Below are 24640 nucleotides of genomic sequence, written 5' to 3'. Positions count from 1 at the left end.
TGGAAATTGAGATTATGCAAATGGTCTCCTTAAAGACGTGATCTTACATCTTTGCTTTTCTGTGGATGTATGCTTTATCCTTTGTACTGATGAGTTTTCTGTTTACACAGGAAAATATGGATTTATTGTACTTGTCTTATTTTAAAATTTAAGAACACAGTGGAGACTAACTAGAGTCTAAATTTTTAGGTGGAAGACTCTTATTGGACATCTTGGCTTGAGTCAGATGTGTCTCCAACTGTGACCATGGAGAACTGGATTACTATAGTACAGGCTATGGGAGTCAAATACTATTGGTGGATTGGCAGTCATTAAAGCTTGGGCTGAGGAGAGACCTCAAAAAGTGTCAACTACAATCACAAGCTCTTTTAACTTCATCTGTTGCCTATTCACTGCTCCTTGTGTATATTTCATCTTTTATCCCACTATACAAGGTCATACTTATAAACAGTGAAAGCTTTTTCTAATCACTGTTGTCAATTTTCTTTTATTCTTTTTACTACAGCACCTCCCCTTCAAATCCAAGAGGATAGGGACATTTGTGCTTGATATTTCATTCACTTTGGGATACTAGGTTTGAATAAAGATTCAGTAACACAACAGCACATTTCTTTATAAATTGTATTCTAAAATATGAGAGTGCAAAGATTTACAAGACTGTCTCATTGAATTCCATTTTAGAAGAAGTCCAACAAGATGATGACCAGCTAGAGAGTCACCAGGAATCTCAAAACAAACTCCTTAGGGAAGTTGCATTCAAGAAAAAAACTCTGACTAAGAAGAAAGGCCATGAATGTGGTTCATTGGGGGTAAAAAATGTGACTACAACACAAGTTTCTTCCCCAAAAAAGCTTCTTAAATTTAATTCACAGGGAAGGAGTTTGAAACAGAATCTAGATTTACCTGGTCATATAAGAAACTATGCAAAAAAGAAACCTGATGTAGCTAAAGAGCACAGGAAATCATTTAGCCATGGCTTATCTGATACAAAGAAAGACAAAAAGCAAACTGGTAAGAAACAGAAATTACCCAACCGTAGCACATCTAATAGGTGTGACAAAACTCAAACTGGCAAGAAACATGAGAAATTAGTTCATCATGGCTCATCCCATACTAAACAGGACAAAATTAAAACTGAAGAGAAACATGAAAAATCATCCAGCCATAGCTCATTTCCTACTAAGTGTGACACAAGTCAAGCTAAAGTGAAACCTTATGAATGTAATCAGTGTGGGAAAGTTCTGAGCCATAAACAAGGACTTGTAGACCACCAGAGAATTCATACTGGGGAAAAACCATATGAATGTAATGAATGTGGGATAGCCTTTAGCCAAAAGTCACACCTTGTTGTACATCAGAGAACTCACACTGGAGAAAAACCATATGAATGTATTCAGTGTGGCAAAGCCCATGGTCATAAACATGCCCTTACTGACCATCTAAGAGTTCATACTGGGGAAAAGCCTTACAAATGTACTGAATGTGGGAAAACCTTTAGACACAGCTCAAATCTTATTCAACATGTGAGATCTCATACAGGTGAGAAGCCCTATGAATGTAAGGAATGTGGAAAATCCTTTAGGTATAACTCATCTCTTACTGAACATGTGAGAACTCATACAGGTGAAATACCATATGAATGTAATGAATGTGGAAGAGCCTTTAAGTATAGCTCATCTCTTACTAAACACATGAGAATTCATACAGGTGAGAAACCCTTTGAATGTAATGAATGTGGGAAAGCTTTCAGCAAGAAGTCACACCTCATTATACATCAAAGAACTCATACTAAGGAGAAACCTTATAAGTGTGATGAATGTGGAAAAGCCTTTGGACATAGCTCATCTCTTACTTACCACATGAGAACTCATACGGGTGAAAGTCCCTTTGAATGTAATCAATGTGGGAAAGCCTTCAAACAAATTGAAGGCCTTACTCAACATCAGAGAGTACATACTGGGGAGAAACCCTTTGAATGTAATGAGTGTGGGAAAGCCTTTAGCCAAAAGTCACACCTCATTGTACATCAGAGAACTCATACTGGGGAGAAACCCTATGAATGTAATCAATGTGGAAAAGCCTTCAGTGCAAAGTCACAACTTGTTATACACCAGAGATCCCACACTGGAGAGAAACCCTATGAATGTAGTGAATGTGGGAAAGCCTTCAAACAAAATGCATCCCTTACCAAACATGTGAAAACTCATTCAGAAGAGAAATCTCATGAATGAAATAAATGTGGGAACTCTTTTAACTGAACTGAAGGTTTTATTTAACCTTAGAAGTATTACAAATTTAAAGGATGTTAGAAAGCCTTTAATAAGAAGTCACACTTCATTATACATGAGAGAATTTGAAAATGAATCATCAAATAGGCGCAATCGAGGGTTTAAACTTGATACTAAACCTTTTGTAGAAAATATTTTTCTAAAAACGCTCAATTATTGTAAATGACCTATATGTTCGGATTGAAATATAAAGTCTTAAAAATTGTAAGTTAATAAGCAGAGCACTAGAGAAACAAATTACATATGCTGAAAATTTCTGAGTTGCTTGAGTGTTGTGTACATAAACACTACATATAAGAATTGAATTTTCATATCTGTTTATTGCCATGTATAAATGTTTGTGACCATTGATAAGCTCATCTTTGATATTATCACCCAGCTTTTAATGTCTTTGTTACCTTCTGCATCATCAAACTTTATAAAAAAGGTTAATATTTATGTAAAAAATGATAACACAGGATTAAGAGAAAATGAAAGAAAGCAACTGCGGATACACCAGCACTGGTAGAAAATTATGTTCAAGATATTTGGTTAAGTGAAAACAGCAGGTCGTTGAACTGTGCATATAGTATGTCCCCACTTGTGTACAAAAGAGTGTGTGTGTCTGTACATATATATATGTATATATATTTGTATGTAAATAGACTTGCTTTGAAAAATACATGTAAAACTTAATAGTGGTTGCCACTGGGCACAGGAGTATAGGGATGGAGTCTTTACTGGGAGGAAGACCTCCTTTTTATTGCATACTGTTTGAACTTTTTCATCATGTGCATGTATTTTCCCCACCATTAAAATCATTTTAAATGCATAAATCAACACTAATTAAAATTTTCACTGAGCCTACTCCATGAGTTTGACGAAGTAAAAGTTTCTGTGCCTATTCATAAATGATGATGAGTCTAAGAATATGGTATTAAATTTGATACTGAATTCACAAAGACTTTTCCTATTAAACATGTTCTTTCATTAAAATAATAAATTACAACTATAACTCAGCACTGTGTTTCTTCTACTTGGCATTTTTAAAAAGACTGAAGATGAACTGTGATGCAGGTGAATGAAAATGATTTTCTGAACAATCACTCCATTTTATCTCATTCAAAGCACTTAAATACAAACACCTCTATCTGGGATATCAAATATATTGCAACAAATGGCACAACTCCATGTTCTTGCTCAATAGCAGACACTGCTATTGGATCACTGTACTCTTTATGAGTGAAGATGCATTCCACAAGGTACTGTGAATCAATATGAGTTCACATGGGAAACACTTTCCACTGCATACCTAGAATTTTAACTCATGAGTTATAGATAAAAAATACAGCTGTACTGTTGTAAAATTTACTTGTTACACCAAAAATATTGACAAGAGAACAAAAATGGCTTTGTAATATAAAGTAATATTTGGCATGTATGTCATCTTTTACCTTTTCCACAGCATATCACTATCTCATGTGTTCCTCAAAATAAACATGAGTCCGAAAGCAAGAATTGTCCGGTCATGGTCAACACTGCTCATAATATATTTCAGCTATATACTAGTCTAGCATAATGATGGGCTCTCAACACATATGTGATTAAATGCCATCCTTTGCGAATATTTCCCATTCAAGTGCCTGCCTTCCTGACCTCCTCATTTCAGAGAATTAAAAGGTATAAATAGATGGAATTTGTATGTATGTGTGCATGTGTTGAAAGATCAACTCCTATATTATGCCCTTATTACAAAGTAACTTACTCTCAGAAGAAAATGCAATGTGAAAGCCATGTCCATCAGTAATTTATTACCAAGTGGAAATCTAGAAGTATGCATAGGATGATCATCACTGTCCAGCGTAGTAGAAAGTCTGCACTTTTTTAGAAGGATAAAACAGTTGCCAGGTTATGATCAGATTAAATTTCCCACACCTCTTGGAGAATTCATAATGGTGCCACACTTTAAACAGGAATATAGGTATGCCTGAACAGTAGAAATGAATGCTGAAAGCCATCCTGTGCAGTAAAAAATAAATGGAAAGTTAGCATCAATGAATGAGGAAATGATGGCTAAAAAATTATTGGAGTTGAACAATGAAAGAAAATTGACACACTGAGGTGACTCTAAATCTGTTACAGCATAAAAGCAACCAGAGTCAATATGCAAATGAATGAGCATGGCCATGTTCCAATGAAACTTGATCAAAACAAACAGCAGGAAAGATTTTCCCAAGGGCTGTAGTTTGTGGACCCCTGAATTATATTACACATGTAAAAACTATTAAGTTAGGGCCTCACAAAACAAATGAGACTCCCCTAATCTTTAGTAAGGAATTTCTTCCCTCCCCAAACAGGAGTGTGTGGACATTCCCAACAGAGGGAACCACCTGAATTGAATAAAGATGTGGAGGTGGATCATTCTGCTCGGAGGTATGTGAGAAGTGGTTTATACCTCCTGTTCAGTTGAGACTTCCCTTCTTCACCCTGTTTTCCTGATAAACTCCCGCTCCTCTTCCAAGACTCACTTTTTATAATCATGTCCTAATGAGATAGGGTATGTGGTGAAACTGCTGTAACCCATTAGAGTTACAGGGACTCTCAAGGATATTGTAAGACCAACCCCCAATGGATTTCACCTCACAATGACCCCTCACCTCATTATATGCTCATTGTAATACAGTAGCGTGCTAAACGACACACCCAGAGCTGCTGTGATCTGAAAGCCCAGATAAGGACACAAAAATGGCCAAGGGGCTTTTTTGAGAAGTCCTCGCCCCTTTCCTGGAAATAACCTGTTACTCCTCCCCTCCATGGAATACCCTACCCCTCAATTAAAAGAGCTTGGATAAAAGAAGTAAATCCCATTAGGGAGGGGCTGCAGAGTCTGTGGAGTAGCCTACCCTCTGTCTCACTGTTTCACTAGTAAACTCTTTCACTTTAAACTCTACACTGGCTTGTTTTTTAATTCTTTCCTGCAAGAAGCCAAGAACCCACAGTGGGTCTAGGAACTTCATGTCCCCAGACCTCTGGAATACCAGCATCGCTAAACCTTCCGAAGGGGCCCTTCTCACACCTCACCACTACCACCTAGTTCCTGACAGAGTAAAGCCACCTCTTATTGTGCCCACTCAACACTAATGCCCCAGTCACATCACTGATCACATTGCATTGTCACTATCAGACTCTGAGTTCCTCCCTTGCATTACCAAGCATGGCAATAATAAATGTGTGACTGAAGAAATGAAGGAGCTTTACATTACAGAGAAAGAGTCAGTAGACATAAATATATAGCTAACAAAAAAGGCAGGGTAACTAAGCTGATTCTGACACAGTCTTGTCCTGAGAAGCTGTCAGACCAAAGCGGAGAATGACACAAACATTGAAAACTCGTCGCAGGCACAGTGACTGTGATAGGGGAAGACCTATGTAGCTGTGCTCATAAAAAGGAATAGAAGCCTGGAAATTCTGGGGGGAAAAAAGAACTAGAGAGGAGAGGATGTTGATACCCAGCTTTGAAGCATGAATAGTAATTTTCCTGGCATATGGTTGGGTAGGACATTCCAGAAGCATTAAGTGCACTGTATCTGGTTTTAAAGAGCTAGTGAACCTTGAGAATTAATCCATAGTGTCTTTAGGCATTAGTTAGGGCTGCATTTTTTGTAGTAATGCTAAAAGATAAACAGGCAGCCCAGCCAGGCGTGGCTCAGCGGTTGAGCGTCAACCTAGGATCCAGGCGATCAGGGTTCGATTCCTGGTCAGGGCACATTCCTGGGTTGCGGGCTGCAGCCAATCAATGACTCTCTCATCATTGATGTTTCTATCTCTCTCTCTCTCTCCCTCTCCTTTCCTCTCTCTGAAGTCAATAAAGATATTTTTTTTTTAAAAAAAAAAGATAAACAGGCATATTAAAAGTTTTAAGAGTTTATTTGAGCAAAAATTGAATTGGGCATCACCAAATGGGAAGTGGTTACAAGTGCTTGACTGACAGGAGCTGGGAGCAAGACTATTTATAGAGAATCCCGGAAGCAAAGCCAGGAAATTATCTGATGGGCTATAGCTTAAACAGTTGACTCGTTGGCTGTTTGTGATGGGTTGTGCTTAGGTTTTGATCTCTTAACCTCGAAGCATTTACAGGCATAGGTCTTGGTTTGCTTATGAAGGCTGCTAAAGCATTGGAACCACCTCAGTTTAATGGCCTCCTTGTCTAATTAATTTAATAGTAATAACAGTAGATGGTATTACTTAAAAACAAACAAACCTGGATTCTTTTCACTGATATTGATGCTGAAACTTTTGTCTTTATGTCAGTAAACAATGAAATAACCAGAGTATTTCACACCCTTCCTCTACTTTACAAATGAGAGAACCGATGGGCAGTGGCTGGCTCAACATCACAGAGCAAGTTCAAAGCCAGGTGGAGAGGAGAATCTAGGGGTTCTGAATTATCTTTCAGTTTATCCCCAAACACTTCCCCTCTGCTGCTATCTGATGTATTTTCAGCAGGTGAAGAATCTTCCCATTCCAATTAGGGAAAGGGTTCCCAGGGCAGGACATAGGAATTTTATTTTCCAGGATAATTGGCTGGAGTTCACCAAATGAAAGACATTCTGACTTACCTTGTCCCAGGGCGAACATTGCTACATCCTGACTTCTCCACAGAAAAGGGTAAAGGGGGTCAAGTATATGGTGATGGAAGGAGACTTGGCTTTGGGTGGTGAACACACAATGCAATGTACAGATAATGTATACAGAATTGTACACTTGAAACCTATATAATTTTATTAACCAATATCACTGCAACAAATTTAATTTTAAAAAATACAGTAAATCGTTAGGATCACAGCTATTCCTACACAACAAATGGAAAAAAAAAATCAACTGTGCGAAACTATGGAAATGAAACCGAAGACTTGTAAAATTTCCACTGCCAGCACTTTTCAAAAATCGAAAACGCAGTATCTCAACCAGATCTAAAAAACAGTGTTTGATGACCTTGCGAATGACTCTATTTATAAGGGTCTGCTATCAAAGATGATTTTAAGTAATTTTTAAAATAAAACATTAGAAAACAATGCTATATGTAAGTATATTATTTTAAAACAAATGCCTTTAAATCTTAAAAAAAAAAAAAAAAGTTAAAAACCTACCTCAATAGGACATACAGTAAGTGCTCAATAAGCATTTACTATTATTACTCTACCTCAGATTGGGAACAGGAGGCACTGTGATGTCGATCAACCGATTTAAGCAGAGACACCTCCTCATCGGCGTAACAGGAGGGGCTTCTCTTGCTTCCCACCTCGCTTCCAGTCTTTGCTTTGCCCCGTCCTCTGCTGTCCATTTTTACACATCTTAGCTGAACTGGTTCCCTGACTCCATCCTCGGATACCTGGAATTCTTCCCTAGCTCACGTCGTGGCTCCCGTACACCTTTTCCGTCGCTTCAGCACTCCCCTTCTCACCTCCTTCGTTCCTCAGGCTTCTTTGCGGTGGGGCACCAACACTGTTCTAAATATGGCGCCAACCTAGTTTGGTACACTTCCCGCTCCAGGGCGCGGCCATGTTCACCTTCGGCTCAGAAGGGCTAAGAACCCTCAAAGTCTCGCGATAGAGATGAGTCCGGGACTGCGAGAACTTCCGCGGGAACTCCGAGAGTCACGCAGCCCTTGAAGTGGCGGCGAGGGTCGTGGCTGAGCTGAGGGCCCTGAGAAGAGGCGGGAGGTTGAGGAGTCCGAATTCAGAAAGGTTTGTCACTGGTTGCGGTATCGGGAGTGAGGGCGACGTGCGTGCTCAGCGGTTGAGCGTTTGTAGAGGCCCATAATATTCGGTCCTGTTGTACTTAGTAATTAAAGGGGGGTGCGCGCGGTCGCGGTTGGCGCGCTGCGGGGCTGGAGATTTATTGGTGCTGCTGGTAGTGGGCTCTGAGGAGGGGTCCGCTGACTGGGGATTTGTGGGGCTAATGAGTGGGCGTGTCTGTGTGAGTGATTCTGCCTCTCTCAAGGTCAGGAGTTGGGGTCACCTAGCGATCCGCGGTTGAGCCCAAGGTGGGTGGCTGCAGGCCAAACGTGCGTTGGCGCTCTGAGAGGGGGTCTGCATTTCCAGCCGCCTGTCCATGGCGGACAGAACCCCGGTGCTTTCCGCAGCCAGGTGTTATGTGGGCACCTTTCTCAGGCCTGGTGCTCTGGGCTGGGGAGCCCAGCCCGGGGTTTAGGCCCCAGAGGCCTCAGCGGGAACCGCCCCCAGCTGAGATCTCCCTGGGGACCTTCAGCTGCCGCCTGTGGGAGCCCAGCCAGCCCTTTCTCGTCAGCACTTCCTACCCGTCTCTGTGAGGTCTCCACTTGCCCTCCTTGGTTTTGAGGGTGCTCCCCAGCTCGTCTTCAGCTGGTTTTCAGGATGGATTTCCTGTATTTTAGTTGTAATTCCGGTTTGATCCTGGGAGAGTGTCAGTGTAACTTCCGCTCAATCTGCCGCCCTCATGGAATCTCAACATTTTATTCTTTTTCATGGCTGAATAATATTCACACACCACCCCCCCACACACACATTTTCTTTATTCACTTATTGATGAACACTCAGGTTGCTTTCATATCTTGGCTATGAAATAACGTTGCAGTGAACGTAGAGGTGCATATATCTCTTTGAATTAATTTTCTTTGGATAAATACCCAGAAGTGAACTTTTTGGATCATATGGTAGTTCTATTTTTAATTTTTGAGGAACATCTATACAGTTTTCCATAGTGACTGCACCAATTTACAATCCCAACAACGAGGTATGAGGGTTCCCTTTTCTCCACATCCTTGTCAGTACTTGTTATTTTTTGTCTTTTTCATAATAGACATTCTGGCAGGTGTGAGGTGATTTTTCATTGCGGTTTTGATTTGCGTTTCCCTGATGATTAGTGATGTTGAGCATCTTTTCATGTTCCTGTTGGCCGTCTGTATGTCTTCTTTGGAAAAAATGCCTATTCATTCCTTTGTCTATTTTTTTATTGTTTTTTTATTGTTTGTTTTTTGATATTAAGTTGTGTAACTTCTTTATATATTTTGAATATTGACCCCTTATTGAATGAATGATTTGCAAATATCTTCTTTTATTCAGCAGGTTTCCTTTTCATTTTATGTATGGTTTCCTTCTCTGTGCAAAAGCTTTTTAATTTTTTGTAATTCCATTTGTTTATTTTTGCTTTTATCACCCTTGCCTGAGGAGATGGATCCAAAAAAAATATTGCTAAGACTGATATAAAAGAATGTACTTCCTATGTTTTCTCCTAAGAGTTTTATGGTTTCAGGTTTTACATTCAAGTCTTTAATCCATTTTGAGTATTTTTTTGCGTATGGTATAAGAGAGTTATCCAGTTTCATTCTTTTGAATGTAGCTGTCCAATTTTCCCAACACTGTTTATTGAAGAGATTATTTATAACCCATTGTGTATTCTTGCTTCCTTTGTCATAGGTTAATTGACAATATGTGCACAGGCTTATTTCTGGGCTCTCTATTCTGTTCCATTAATCTATATGTCTTTGTGACAGTATCATAGTGTTTTGATTGCTGTAGCTTTGTAGTATACTTTGAAATCAGGGAGCATAATACTTCCAGCTTTGTTCCTTTCTCAAGATTGCTTTGGCTGTCTTGGTCTTTTGTGGTTTCATACAAATTTTAGGATTATTTGTTCTAGTTCTATGAAAATATGCCTTTGTTATTTTGTTGGGGATTACATTGAACCTGTATATTGCTTTGGCTAGTATGGAATTTTAATTTAATTAATTAATTATAAAGATATTTTATTGATTTTTAGAGAGACAGGAAGGGAAAGGGGGGGAGGGGAAGAGAGAGAAACATTGATGTGAGAGCAAGACATCAATCAACTCACTCCTGCACACCCCCTACCGGGAAGTGAACTGGCAACCTTTCTGAGCACCAGACAATGGCTAACCAACTGAGCCACACAGGCCAGGGCTGGACATTTTCAACAATATTAATTCTTGCAATCCCTGATTATATCTTTTCATTTATTTGTGTTATCTTCAATTTCTTTCATGAATGTCATAGTTTTCAGACTACAGATCTTTCACCTCCTTGGTTAAGTTATTGTTAGATATTTTATTCTTTTTGATGCAATTGTAAATGGGATTAATTTCTCTTTCTGATAGCTCCTTATTAGTGTATAGAAATGCAACTGATTTTATATATTAATTTTGTATCCTGTGACTTTACTGAGTTAATTTATTACTTCTAATAGTTTTTTTGGTGGAGTCTTTAGGGTCATCTGGACATAGTGACAGTTTTACTTCTTCCTGTCCAATTTGGATGCTTTTTACTTCTTTTTCTTGCCTAATTGCTGTAGCTAAGACTTCCAATACTATGTTGAATAAAAGTGGTAAGATTGGGAATTCTTGTATTGTTCCTGATCTTAGAGGAAAAGCTTTCAGCTTTTCACTGTTGAGTATGATGTTAGCTGTGGGTTTGTCAAATATGGCCTTTATTATGTTGAAGTGTATTCCTTCTGTACCCACTTTGTTGAGAGTTTTTATCATAAATGGAAATATACAGGTTGGGGAAAAGTAGGTTTACAGTTATGAGTACTCAAAACACAGATTTTATTCTTATAATATTACTTATTAATTATTGTATTATTTTTCATATGAACAACTGTAAATCTACTTTTTCCCCACCCCTGTATATTTAGCCTTCATCCCCTTTTCTGACATCAAGCTCCTAAAACCCTTGGAATTTCCTAAGTGATAAGATCAATAAAGGTGCCTTTGGTTGTTAACAAGGTCACTTTTGGACTGCACCTAAGGATAGGCGACTGGTTGTCTGAACCAGCCACATGATTAGAGAGTTGGAACTTTCAGTCCCACCTGCCTGACCTCCAGGGAGGGGAGAGGGGCTGGAGGTCCAGTTCAATCATGAACAGCCAGTGATTGAATCAGTCATGACCATGTAATGAAACCTCCACAAAAACCCAAAAGGAGGGTGCTTGGAGAGCTTCTGGGTTGGTGAACACATGGAGATTTGGGAAGACTGGCAGGCTTCGAGGGCATGGAAGCCCTGTGCCCTTTCCCCCATACCTTGCACTATGCATCTCTTCCATCTGGCTGTTCCCGAGTTAGAGCCTTTTATAATAAACCAATAACCTAGTAAGTAAAATGTTTCTCTGAGTTTTGTGAGCTGCTGTATCAAATTTATCCAATTGAAGGAGTCCTGGGAACCTCTGATGTATAGCCAGTCAGTCAGAAGTACAGATGACAACCTAGGCTGACTACTGGTTTCTGAGATGGTGGGGAGGGGCAGTTTTGTAGGTCTGAGTCTGTAACCTGTGGAATCTGATGCTCTCTCTGGGTAAATAGTATCAGAATTGAGTTGAATTGTAGGACATCCAGCTTCCTGGTGATGTGGGAGCCCTACCCCCACCCCCCCACATTGGAACTGGTTACAGAACCTTTACCTATTAACATAGTATATTAGTTTGGTACATTTGTCACAATTGCTGAACCAAGGTAGATTATTATTAACTAAAGTCTGTCTTTTATTCAAGTTAACTTAGTTTTTACCTAATATCTTTATTCTGGATCAAGATTCTATCAAGAAACTATGTTACATTTAATCATGTCTCCTTAGGCTCCTCTTGGCTGTGGTATTTTCTGATCCTTTTAAAAATAATAATTATTCTTTTTTGTTTAACTTCTGTGCTTCAAGTTGAGTATTTTTTTTGTTAATCCTCACCTGAGGATATTTTCCCATTGATTTTTAGAGAGAGTGGAAGGGAGAAAAGGAGGGGGGGAGGGAGAGAGGGAGAGAGAGAAACATCAATGTGAGAGAGACACATCAATTGGTTGCCTCCTGCACCCACCCCTACCCGGGCCAGGGATCATACCTGCAACCCAGGTACTTTCCCTTGACCTGGAATCGAACCCAAGACCTTTTGCTGCATGGGCCAACTCTCTAACCGCTGAGACATGCTGGCCAGGGCTAAGCTGAGTATTTTTAATTGCTCTTTCTGTTAGCCCAATCTGTTGTTACACCCATAAATGCTTATTTGGTTCCTTTTGGTTGGTTCCAAATTACTATTGTAACTTTCCATCCTTCTCTTTTGTCTGTACTTCTATTTTGTTTTCTCTTGATTTTTGGTCAATGGTATTGACACTTTGTATGTCAATTAAGTTTTTATTATAAGCTCATACCATGATGAAAGCACCATAGACGTTCAGATTGATGGCATTTTTCACCAGGAAGAATTCTCTTTTCTTTCTCTCTTTAAAGTAGATAGGGGGCCCTGACCAGGCAACTCAGTTGGTTAAGAGCATCATCCTGATATGCCAAGGTTGTGGTTTCAATCCCTGGTCAGGGCACATATGAGAGTCAACCAATGAATGCATAAATAAGTAGTACAACAAATAGATGTTTCTCCCTCTCTCTTTTAAAAATTTTAATAAAACTTTTAAAAAGGTAGAGATACAAACATTGGGAAGTCTTTCCTATTTCATACATAACCTCACAGAAAAGAGACTGCCACCAGGAACTGGCTAGCCCTACTTATCTCCATAAGCAGGCAGAACTCTATTGCGGAGCTAGAATTTATAATAGCATTATCTAAGAGTATTACACATTTGCATCATACTGTTAACTTCCTCTGGTATAATTTTATGCTTGCCAAGCAAAATTAGGATTAAAATTTGGTTTCCTGGTTTTTTTCCTTCCCAGAGCACTTAAAGATCTTGAAGGACTGAATTCCTTAATAGTTCTAGATTTCAATATAAAATAAACTCACTTTCTGTTTAACTTATCAGTCCCTTGTAAACTTAGATGATTGAATCTGTAGAATTCATCAAGGTAAGTGCCACAATATGAGAATCCTCAGATGTCAAACAGCCAATCAACTTACCCAGAAAACTTTGATATCACTGTGTGCTATATTTCACACTGCAACACAACCTCCTTTGTGTTACACTCTAGGAAATAGAAAAACTCTAAGAAATGAAGAACTTCATATTGAAAGATATGTCCTCTGTTTGGAAAAAAAGTTTTATGGAAACTTGGGTGGAGCATGAAACAAAACAGGCAAAAGAAAGCTCTAGAGGAGTGATAAACTGACACTGAGGATATACAGCCACTTTACACCTGGGGAACTAAATTCTTAGCAATTCTAGCTGAGATCCAGGCTTGACCCCTCACAGAAAGACACTCAAGAAGGGCAAAGAAAATAGCATAAAATTTGGCATTCGCTGGTGACTAATGTAACAAAATTAGGGACTGAAGGGGCTTCAAATACATGACCAGACCATGACATTGAATGTCTATTTAATTGCCAGAGTTTTTTACTATCTAATCCCATTTCACTTTTCCTTTCTTATTATTTATACTGCTTTATAAAGACATACCTTTGAATTAGTGTCATTAACTTTTGGGCACATTGTGCACTTTTCTGTATCTGTACCTTTGAGCATACTATACATTTTGTCTCAGTGTTGCTATTTCTTTTTCCATGACTATATTAATCCTTTTCTTCTTTAAAGTTGCATATTAATCAGGACTTATACCATATAAACTTTTATTATATCACTGGTTTATTCTTATTATATTTTTCTCTAATTGATGAGCTAGTTTTGTTTTTTTCCTTTTGTATTTCAGAGAAAAGAGATATTATCTTCCACTTAATTCCAGATCCTATATCCAAAGTCAGAGCATCAACTCCAAAGCAGAAATCTGAAAAAACAAATAGTGTCATGGCATGACACTAGAAAATTTAGAAAATTTTCAAATGATGATTTCTAAAACTTCACATTAGAACTGGAATTTGATAACCAGTTTGAGAAACACCTGTAAAATGTAATTGCAAGAGAACTCAATTCAAGAGAAAGATCATGAATATAACTTGGGGAAAATACTTAATCGGAGCTCAGACCTCTTTAAACAACTGATAGTTTCTAAAAGGTAAAGATTTTATAATGATGATACAAATGGTAGGAGCTTAAAGAATAAGTGCTTCAATTAAATTTTAAAGGCAATTTATAAATAAAAATAATTTATTAGATATAAGAAAGGATTCATTTATATCTAAAAACTATACTTGTTCTAGGAACAATTTAAATGAATGTAAGGCCATACCTATGGCGGTGTGACTTAGTGGCTAGAGCATCATCTCATGCACTGAAGGGTCGCAGGTTCAATTCCCAGTCAGGGCACACAGGTTACAGGTTTGATCCCCGGTTGGGGTGTGTACAAGAAGAAACCAATCAGTGTTTCTCTCTCTCTCCCTTTCTCTCTCTCTCTCGAATCAATGAAGAAAACATATAACCAGGTGAGGATTAAAAAAATAATAATAGTATAAATAAATGTAAGGCCACAGTTCAGTAGTAATGGAATCTGAGAAAACTTGTATGAGAGAAAGACATGAATGTAAACTATGTTGTAAAACCTTCAACCGAAACACTAATCTTATTCAACATCAGAGAATGCATACTGGAGAGAAAATATAAACTTAATGAATGTGGGAAAACTTTCATTTAGAGCACTAATCTTATTCAATATCAAAGAGTTCATACTGAGTAGAAACCTTACAAGTGTAATGAATGTGAAAAAGCCTTTATCCATAGGTCGTCCCTTAGAAGTCATGAGAGAATTCATACTGGAGGAAAACCCTATCTCTGCAATGAATGTGGGAAAGCTTTTAGCCATATTTCAGCCCTTATTCAACATCACGGAATTCATACCAGAAATAAACCATATGCATGTATTGAATGTGGAAAAACCTTCAGCCAGAGCACACATATTAGTGAGCATTGGGGAAGTCATTCTCGGGAGAAATCCTACCAGTGTAAGGAATGTCTGAAAGTTTTTTGCCAGAGCACATCACTAATTTCACATCAGAGAACTCACACAGGAGAAAAACCCTATGAATGTAATGAATGTGGAAAAGCCTTCAGCCATACGCCAGCCTTCATTCAACACTAGAGAGTTCATACTGGAGAGAAACTCTATGAATATAATGAATGTAGAAAGGCCTTCAACCAGTGTGGGGAGCCGCTGTGGCCCCAGGCTCAGAGGAGCTGCCTGGGTGAGGTGCAGATCTGCTCTCCTGCTCCCAGGGAGATGTGGGGAGCTGCCTGGGTGAGCTGCAGATCTGCTCTCCTGCTCCCTGACCCAGACCTTGAGGCACCAAGGCGGTACTAATTTAGCTTGCGGCCAGAAATTCCAGAAAGGCTTATCAGGAAGTTGGTCCTGGCCTGAAGGGTCAAAGGACAGTCAAGCCACATACCAAGGACTCAATCCTCCCCAAAGGTTCCCATTAGAAGCTGAGATAAAGATAGTTACCTAGGTCTGAGCTCCTGCAGGAGGCAGGGTGTTTACTCTGAAAGAGCATTCATACGGCCTTGAAGGAACTACTCTGTATCAGGCAAGGGGAAGGAATGTAGGGCGGGGTGCTATTCAGCAAAATCAGCAGTGTCTGTGTAAATTGAGCTGGGAAAATAAACTCGGGGCTGCAGCAGTCACGAGCTGCAGTCCTCCCGATCCCATCTGTTTTGTGTCTGTCTTTTCTCCATCCTCACCCCTTCCTCAGGACCGTTCAACTTTGCCAGCAGGCTCCGGCAAACCAGAATGCACATCTTACTCAAATCAGAGAACTCATACTGGAGAGAAACCTTATATCTGTAAGGAATGTGGAAAAACCTTCAGCCAAAGTACACATCTTACTGAACATCTAAAAAATCATTCTGATGAGAAACCATATCAATGTAATGAGTGTCAAAAACTATTTTGCTATAAAACATCACTAATTCGATGTCAGAGCACTCACACAGGAGAGCAACCCTACCAATGTAATGAATGTGGGAAATCCTTCAGTTTGAGATCAGCCCTTACTAAACATAAACACATACTGGGGAGAAACCTTATCAATGTGATTAATGTGGTGGTGTTTTTGTCATAGTACATCTTTAATCCAACATCAGGGAACTCATCTCAGAAATGTAACCCTATTGGAGTAATAAATGCTGGGAACCCTGTAGCCATAGGTCATCACTTACACCTGAGCACTCACAGTGGCAAGAAACCCTAGAATTGTTATGCAAGAAAAACTAGGCAGAATACTCACTCCATATTATAATATTAGTACTGAGAAGAAACACTGTTCTTACAATTAATCCAAAAAGTGTGTTATCATTGAGAGAAGAACTTATAGTGGAACTATTCATCTCCAAAATTGGAGTCTGTGTTTTTAAACACATATTTAGAAAATTATTTCCAGAGATAATTATTACAAGTGTATGTATTTGCTTATAATAAAATCCATTTCAGGTACACAAATATCTTAGTGGGATGATGAAAATTGTTTACTGTATACATAATCTTCTATTCTTTTAGTGACTTCCATGTTATTTTTCAATGTTAAACTTTTATAGAGGGTTTGAATTTTTAAAATTGACAAATTTGACTTGACAGCCCTAAATGTACAGATATAATATGCATTATTTACCAGTATTCATGGAATATTTTTTAGTGGATCATGTATGTGCATATAAAGAAAATCTCAACTAATTATCCTTGAGGGAAATAGTCAAGCCCTCCATGTTTGTTTTTATTTATTTATTTTTACCACAATGAGATAACAGTAGAAATAAACAACAAAAATAGCACCAAAAAATTACTTAGAAATTAAAATGTAATTTTCTGTGTAATTTTTGGGTTAAAGAATAAATCCAAACAAAAATGCAATTATTAGAAAATACTAAAGCTAGAATATAAATTATTCAATCCAAAGAAAATAAAAGGACTGAATTACTAAAACTAAAGAGCACACATTAATGAAACATGTACAAAAAATACATTTGATAATAAATGGAAAATGTGGGGAGGGAAAGTAGGGAACAATAGTAGTAAGCAAAAGAATATAAATATAGATAAAAGGCAAGCTCAGATTTCTAATTCATTCATTAACAAGTCAAAGTTAGCATTTAGTAAAGTCAATACTGAGATTTATATATGACTTCCAGACTAGTTCAAAAGTACAAATGTACATTAATAAAGAATATATCAATAGATGCTGTAAAATTGTTTGGTAAAATGCTATAGGCATTTTTTAAAGTTAGGAATAGATTGAAAGTTTCTCAAGTTGATAAAGGATATTTACCATAAGCCTACAGTAAATACAGGAAATAAATAGAAGCATTGTTACCAGGGACAGGAATGAGACAAATGGTGTTTGATGTCACCACTACTAGTCAACATTGTTCTGAAGGTCCCAGTTAATTCAATAAGAGAAAAAAATGAACAGGTAATATTTGAAAGGAAGAGAAAAAAACTGACATTATTTAACATGATATGTTTGGTAAATAGAAAACCCAATTAGTAGAGCAAAGGTGGAGATTATATGCATATGTATGTCAACAATGCACAAGTAAAAAGCTTTCTTAAATAGAAATAGGAAAAATGAAATAGAAAAAAAGTGAGTCTCAAAAAAAAGAAATCTGAAAGTACAAGAAATAAAAATAATTCCAAGAGATGATCATAATATTTTGTTCTTTTCTAAAGAACAAAATATTATAATAAATAGAGATGATTGGGAAAATAAATATAAAATTTGTTTCAAATTAATATTTGATGTATAAGTTTTAAAATCTCAATGGAATTTTTAAAAATAGTTTTGTTGAGATATAATTTACACACATATAATTTACTCTTTTAAAGTATACAATTCTCCTTGGCCAGTATGGCTCAGTGGTTAGAGTGTCAGCCTGTGGACCGAAGAGTCAGTTGTTCAATTCCTGGTCAAGAGCATGTACCTGGGTTGCAGGTTCAATCCCTGGCCCTGGCCCTGGCCCGGGCACGTGCAGGAGGCAACCAATGTGTCTCACATTCATGTTTCTCTCTCTCTCTCTGTCCCCCCTCCCTCCCTTCTACTCTCTCTGAAAATCAATGGCAAAAGTATTCTAGGGAGAGGATTAAAAAAAAAGCTGTGGCTTAGTTGGTTGAGTGTTGTCCCATGCACCAAGAAGTTCTGGTTCGATTCCCTGTCAGGCCACATGCTCTGATTTCAGGGTCAATTCCCCGTTTGGGGTGTGCAGAGGCAACCTATCAGTGTTTCTATCTCTCCCTCTCCCTTCTCTCTCTAAAATCAATAAAAATATATTTTAAAAAATAAAAAATAAATAAAAAAAAGAAGAAGCCCAAGACAAAGTAACTAGGTTTAATATAACTATTTTAACAGTGGGTTCCTTTTTTAAAAGTTACAACTTTTAGATATATTTATAGAAAGGAGAATTAACATTTATTGGTTGCTAAATGAAATAATATAAGACATTAAGGTGATAAGCTTATCTAACTCATCCATGGTCACCCAGCTTTTAAGGGTAGAACCAGGATTATAGAACAATATATATCTAACATTAAATTATGCAAAAAGTTTCGTAATAAAAAAGTAGACAAAGGTAAATTTGTTGAGTTCTGACAACACTTGTATGAATTTTGTAATGACACCATACACAGAGGCCTATGCCTAGCCTCGGAGCCTAGCCTAGCCTCAGAGCCTAATACAGGACAATTATATGAAATTCACACTTTAGTGTCCACAAATAAAGTTTGATTAGAATATAGCAATACCTATTTACATATTGTTTATGACTGGTTTCAAACTCTAAGGAGAGACTTGGAGTTTCAACAGAGACCATAAACCATTTATTCTCTGGCTGTACAGAAAAAGCTTGCTGACCTCTGACCTAGGATCTTGAATTCCCTTTATAATCTTTGCAATAGCTGTTTAAGGACTTTGGAGAGGTCTGTTTCATTAAAGACAGTCTTTTCCATGCTAATTAGCCATTCATTAGAAAAGTGGGGGAAGCCAGAAGAGTAGGCGTCAGAGACTGCATAGGAGCCCTGACTTAGAAACTTAGTAACTTAGGCAACCAGATTCCCATTGGAAAGTGAGAGTCAGAGTATCACAGTTGGATGGGGGAAAGATGGGGTCCTTTTTCCATCTTCTCTTGAGCGGGGGCTTCACAACTTGAGCTGTGTCCTTCCAGAAAGGAGCAGTCATTTCTCAGTCCCCTTCACAAATCCAGCAGATTGTAAGCTCCGCGAGGGCAAGGACCATGTGAGTCTCCTTTGCTGCAGCCCCAGTGCCCACCTGGTACCTGGGCTATGGTAGGTGCTGGACAAAGACTTGCTGAATAAACTGAAAAGAGGGTATGTGTTCTAATTCATCCCTTATTTAGACAGACCTACACCTGAAGTGCCATGTAAGGCCCTCTCCCCCTGGAGAGGAGGCAGACTGTAACTGGGGCATGGGGAGAGAGGTTAGAGAAGAAATATGGATGGGACCCACAACCATCTCCTCTCGCCCACACCTGTTCACTGGGATATTGTTGGAAGACATTTCTCCATACGTCTTTCAAATCTTACAAACAGAGCCACTGGCTGCTTTTTTGTTCTCGATTATCTTTTCAAGGATTTTTTTTTTCATGATCCGTTTGAGAAATTTTATTGGTAGGACAATGCCAAGATGGGGTCACGTCTTCAGGAAGCCTCAGTCAGCCTGGTAAAACAGGCAGATGCCTAACGAAGTCTTGGAGCCAAGACCTCAATGGAGAGGGGATGCAGGCGGGGCCACCAAGGAGGTGTGCTCAGTTTGACAGGGTGGGTGGGTGGGTGTTAGGAGGGCCACTGAGGAGGGGCTAGGAGTTCCCTACAGCTGAGGAGGCCAGTGGTGTCCTGCTGATCCTTCAGGCCTGTATATACACCATGGACCCAGCAAGGTTAAGTAGAACCCAGTGTCCCTGTCCTCTTCTGTGCTTCCTCTCTCCAAAGCACCAGCCTCTCTGTCCCTCTCACCACCAGGTTGCTTGGTGGAAGTCATGAGATTGGGCACGAGGGCCAGACTGGCTGATAAAGATGCACCAAGGGGAGGAAAGCAGAACGGGCTATGGTGCAACACGAAGCACTTATGACAGGGTGAGGGAGGGCCTCTACGAGTAGTGGAGACATCCCAGGGCCGTGACGTCATGAATGAAGACTGCCCAAGAAACGTGAAGCCATGAAAGATTTTGCAGGGCTGAGGTCTCACTAGCAGCAACTGCCTGCCAGTGCCCAGCGGTCAGCAGGCGAGAGGAGGCAGAGCAGTCAGTGTGGGAGGGAAAGAGCTTTGAGAGGCCGGGTTTTTGTTGTTGGGTTGTTTTTTTGTTAATCCTCACCAGAAGATATTTTTTCCATTGATTTAGAGAGAGTAGAAGTGGGGGAGGGGGGGAGAGAGAGAAACATCGACGTGAGAGAGCCGCATCAATTGGTTGCCTCCCACAGGTGCCCCAACCGGAGGTGGGGAACCTGCAGCCCAGTATGTGCCCTTGACAGGGAATTGAATCTATGACCCTTCGGTGCTCTGGCTGACGTTCTAACCACTGAACCACATCAGCCAGGACATGAGGCCAGTTTTTATAGTAAACATCCTTGCAAGATGGAGAGAGTTCTCTCTCTGAATCAGAGGGCAGGCAGGCTTACCACCCATTATAAAAGTTTGGGGTTCTCTAGGCTCAGGGCTCATGTCTTCTATTGCAGCCACTGCATGTGAATCACCCAGCTGGGCCCTTCTAGGTTATTCATTCCTGCTCAGAGTTGCCTCTTAAAATACAGGGCACCCAGTTAAACAATGAGTGATTTTTAAATATAAGTGTGTCCCATGCAATATTTGAGACATACTGGAAAAAATTATTCATTGTTTATCTGAAATTCAAATTTAACTGGGTTCCCTGCATGTTTATTTTCTAAATTGGGTAACCCTACTCCCGTGGAACTTAGGGACAAAAGGAACTGGTGCAAATATGCTGACGCTTGTGCCACTTGCCATGCCATGAGTAGTAAGTCCTTTGTCTCTGACCCAAGAGTCTTGTTTCTGTCAGCATCCAAGTTAGCTCACAAATAGGGCAGAATCTCATACCCTCCCCAGCCTAAGCCTGGAATCTGGCATAGAGTTGGCAGCCCAAAATAGCTGTGGGATGAATAGTTGTCAATCCATGGGAATTGCTGCCAAGTACACAGAATTCCTCAGGGATTTAGAATGGGTTCCTGGGGGTTGGTGCAGCAACTTCACATTTCACTAACTCATTGCTGTAACCATGGTTACTATAACTACGTAGGGCTTCGTAGCTTCCCAAGAGCATTTTCATGCATTATCTTTTTCAGTTTCCCAGTGACTCTTGGAAATATGCGTGGTTATTCTTACTTTATGGATTAGAAATCTAAAGTTCAGGGTCAAGAAGTACATTGCACAAGGACACACAACCAGTCACTCAAGCAAAGAGGACTGAGACCTACCACGTGCCTAGCACTGGGCTGAGCTCATTACATACTTATATGTCTTGTAACTTCTGTATCATGTGGCCTAATTAGCCACAAAGGGGATCTGATAACTCACCCAGATTCACATAGCGGGGGAGTGGCAGTCGAAATGAGAATCCAATTTCATGCAAATCCTGAGCAAAAATGGTAGGAGGTTGTAATCGGTGGGAGTCACATGCTTTAGAGTAGTTTTCCAGCCGGTAGATGGGGACAGAAGGCAGGGTCCACATTGCAGGATCCATCATTAATAGTGACTAGACTGGACAAATATATTGATGTTCAAAATTATAGTCCTATGCAGCTGGGAGCTACAGGGGAAACTGAGGCATGTGCCCTGACCAGGAATCGAACTGGTGACCTTTTGGTGCATGGGACGATGCTAAACCAACTGAGCTACACCAGGGGGGTCTCTTTCCAGTCTTCACCATGAGAACCTGATAGGCTTCTGGAGAGAAAACCCACAAACGTGGGGGCCCCTAAGACTGGGCCCCTAAGAGTTTTTTTATCCCCATTCAAGGATATGTTTATTGATTTTAGAGAGAGGAAGAGAGAGACACACATTGATTGGCTGCCTCCTGTAAGAGCCCTGACCAGGGATCGAACCTGCACCCCTTTGGTAAAGGGACGATGCTCCAAGCAGAAGAGCCCCAGCCAGGGCTCGGCCCGTAAGCGTTTTTATCTCACCCTAGTCCACAGTGAGCCTCCAGCAATCTGTCAGTTACCATCAGAAGTGTTCCTGCCAGTTCCAGCTGCAGCCGTTTTTTTTTTGTTTTTTTTAAATGTATCTTTATTGCTTTCAGAGAGAGGAAAGGACAGGGAGAGACAGAGACAGAAACATCAATGATGAGAGAGTCATTGATCGAGCCCGCAACCAGGCATGTGCCCTGACCGGGAATCGAACCCCGATCGCCTGGATCCTAGGTTGACTCTCAACCGCTGAGCCATGCCCGGCCAGGCATGCCATTTCTTTTTTAGGGTGAAGTTTGCACTGTGACCTCAGTTCTCTGGTGGAGCTAAGATTTGCAGTTTGTTAACCTTTTTCTTATTGTGAGGATGGAAGTGATGACTCCCAAGCTCTTTGCATGTTGGAGTTAGAACTGGAACTCTGTGTGTGTGTCCTAACTTCAGGTCTGAGCTCCCCCCTCTACTCCCACTAAGGCCCAGGCCTAGCTGGTGTGAGCAAACCATGTTCTCCATGGCCACAGCTGCCAGCATCTGCCCTAGATGTACAGGCAGATGCTATGGGAGGCCGAACAGCAGGCCTGTTGGAAACTTGGCTTGGAGCCTCCATTGTCTCAGCATTTTGTAATCTGGCCCTGAGCAGGGGACTGGGGGGTGGAGGCCACTTTTTGTGGGAACTCGGGCACAAAGTGGGTGTGAACCATCAGGCTGGGACTGAGGCCAAGGCAGCAAGAAGAAAGGTGGGGCTTTGGCCACGGGAGCATCCAGCTGGATGGAGCCATGCGGGCTGGGCCCAATGTGGGCTGCGGAAAGTCGCAGAGCTGCTGGCAACTCCTGGTCCGCAGGGGAGAGAGACAAAAAGCAAACTGACATGCCAAGCAGAGGGTGAAGCACCGCCATCCTCTGTCACCCAGGAAAGGAGCCCAATCCATTGTGAGGCAGCGGAGAGGCTTCTTGGAGGAACAGACCCTGTGCGCTGAGACCAAGGGCTGTGCAGGTGTCCAGGTGAGCAGGCAGCCCAGCCTCTGTGGTGGAGGGAGCAGCAGGTAAGAGGAGCCTGGTGATGAGGAGACGTCTGCCCCACTGCGGGAGTTTTGAGCAGTTCAGTCTGTCCTGAGGTTTAGCTGTGAAACGTAGCACTGCGAGAAACGAGGTTCGGGGGTTGGAAAGGGATCAGACCATAGAAGTCCTAATGCCAAATATGGCATGGGACACATACACACACACACTTCATTGTTTATCTGAAATTCAAATGTAACTGGACAGCCTGTATTTTTATTTGCTAAATCTGGCAACTCCAGCCTCAGGGGCAAGGTGGACTTAATTCCTAGGACATGGGGTGTCATCAGAGGCTTCTCAGGGGGGTGATGACATGATTGGATTTGCATTTTAACAGGAGATGGGCAGCAGTAGGTACTGGAGGCAGGGAGACCACGCAGAGCTGTGGGGATAGAGACTAGGTGGACAGATAGGGATTCATTAAAGAGGTGAAGTGAATGGGCCTTGGTGATCAATTGAGTGTGGAAATGGAGAAAATGGGGCAGTCAAGGATGACATCGAAGTTTCTAGGCAACTAGATAGACAGTGGAGACCTTTCCTGAGCTGGAAGCACAGGAAGAGAGGCAGGTTTGCGGGGAAGCTGAGTCCAGCTTTCGACATTAAGCCATCCAAGAAGAGATGTCCAGATTCTGGGAACCCCTGAATTCTGGTGCCCCCTCGTTCTAACATTTTTTTAGGATGGATGGACAGATGAACAGACAGAGAGATGGATGAATGAACCAGGCATCTTTCCAGCTCCCGGGGAGCATAAATGATCTCCCTGTCTGTGTCTCCCTTGAAATTACCCTTCCCACTAGCCCAGCACAAAATCACAGCTTTGTCTTGTTCATTGTCGCTTCCCTAGGACCAGCACAGGGCCTGGCACAGAGAACATTTGAATGAACGAATAAACCCATCTATAGGCAGAGCTCCCAGTTTGGCCACTTATCCTCTGAGCTTCAGTTTCCCCCATCTGTGGCCAGCGTGTGCTGCTTGGAGCACCAGGCAGCTGTGACAGCTTGTACAGTGACTCTGTGAACATGGATACTGAGTGTGGACATCACCAGCTCAACAGAAGCAGCCTCTTGCACTGACCCCTGACTTTCCAGGACAATCCTTGCCCTGGCATAGAATCAGTTAATTACCCTCCTAAACTGCAGGAAAACTTTGCTGCACCACCCGCCTCCTCTCTCCAGATCCAGAATCTAATTGTGCAAAGGCTGGACGGCTAATCCATTTAGCAGGAGTCCTGGGGAAAGGAAGGGAGGAGTTAGTGATGGGCCCCGGAAGATCAGGGTTTGGAATATGTTCACTTCCTGGCTG

General features: G+C 40.6%; 1 protein-coding gene across 7 annotated transcripts in view; it reads left to right on the top strand.

The window, feature by feature from the left end:
- Nucleotides 1-24640, top strand: part of ZFP37 (ZFP37 zinc finger protein) — a 308781-nt gene that overhangs the window by 6846 nt on the left and 277295 nt on the right. For 5 of the 7 annotated variants that reach the window (XM_081150656.1, XM_081150651.1, XM_081150655.1 and 2 more), the window contains exon 4: nucleotides 682-3286. In XM_081150656.1, the coding sequence (XP_081006782.1) occupies nucleotides 682-2231 (1550 nt within the window). In that variant the 3' untranslated portion in view covers nucleotides 2232-3286. Of the gene's footprint in view, nucleotides 1-681; nucleotides 3287-24640 lie in introns of those variants that run through there. The other 2 variants (XR_013999791.1, XM_081150652.1) reach the window with 2 other exon arrangements.

Source organism: Miniopterus schreibersii, assembly GCF_964146895.1.
Source record: "Miniopterus schreibersii genome assembly, chromosome: 11".
Lineage (NCBI taxonomy): Eukaryota > Metazoa > Chordata > Mammalia > Chiroptera > Miniopteridae > Miniopterus > Miniopterus schreibersii.
Note: the sequence above shows the minus strand (reverse complement) of the source record. Positions and strands in the feature narration are given on the sequence as shown.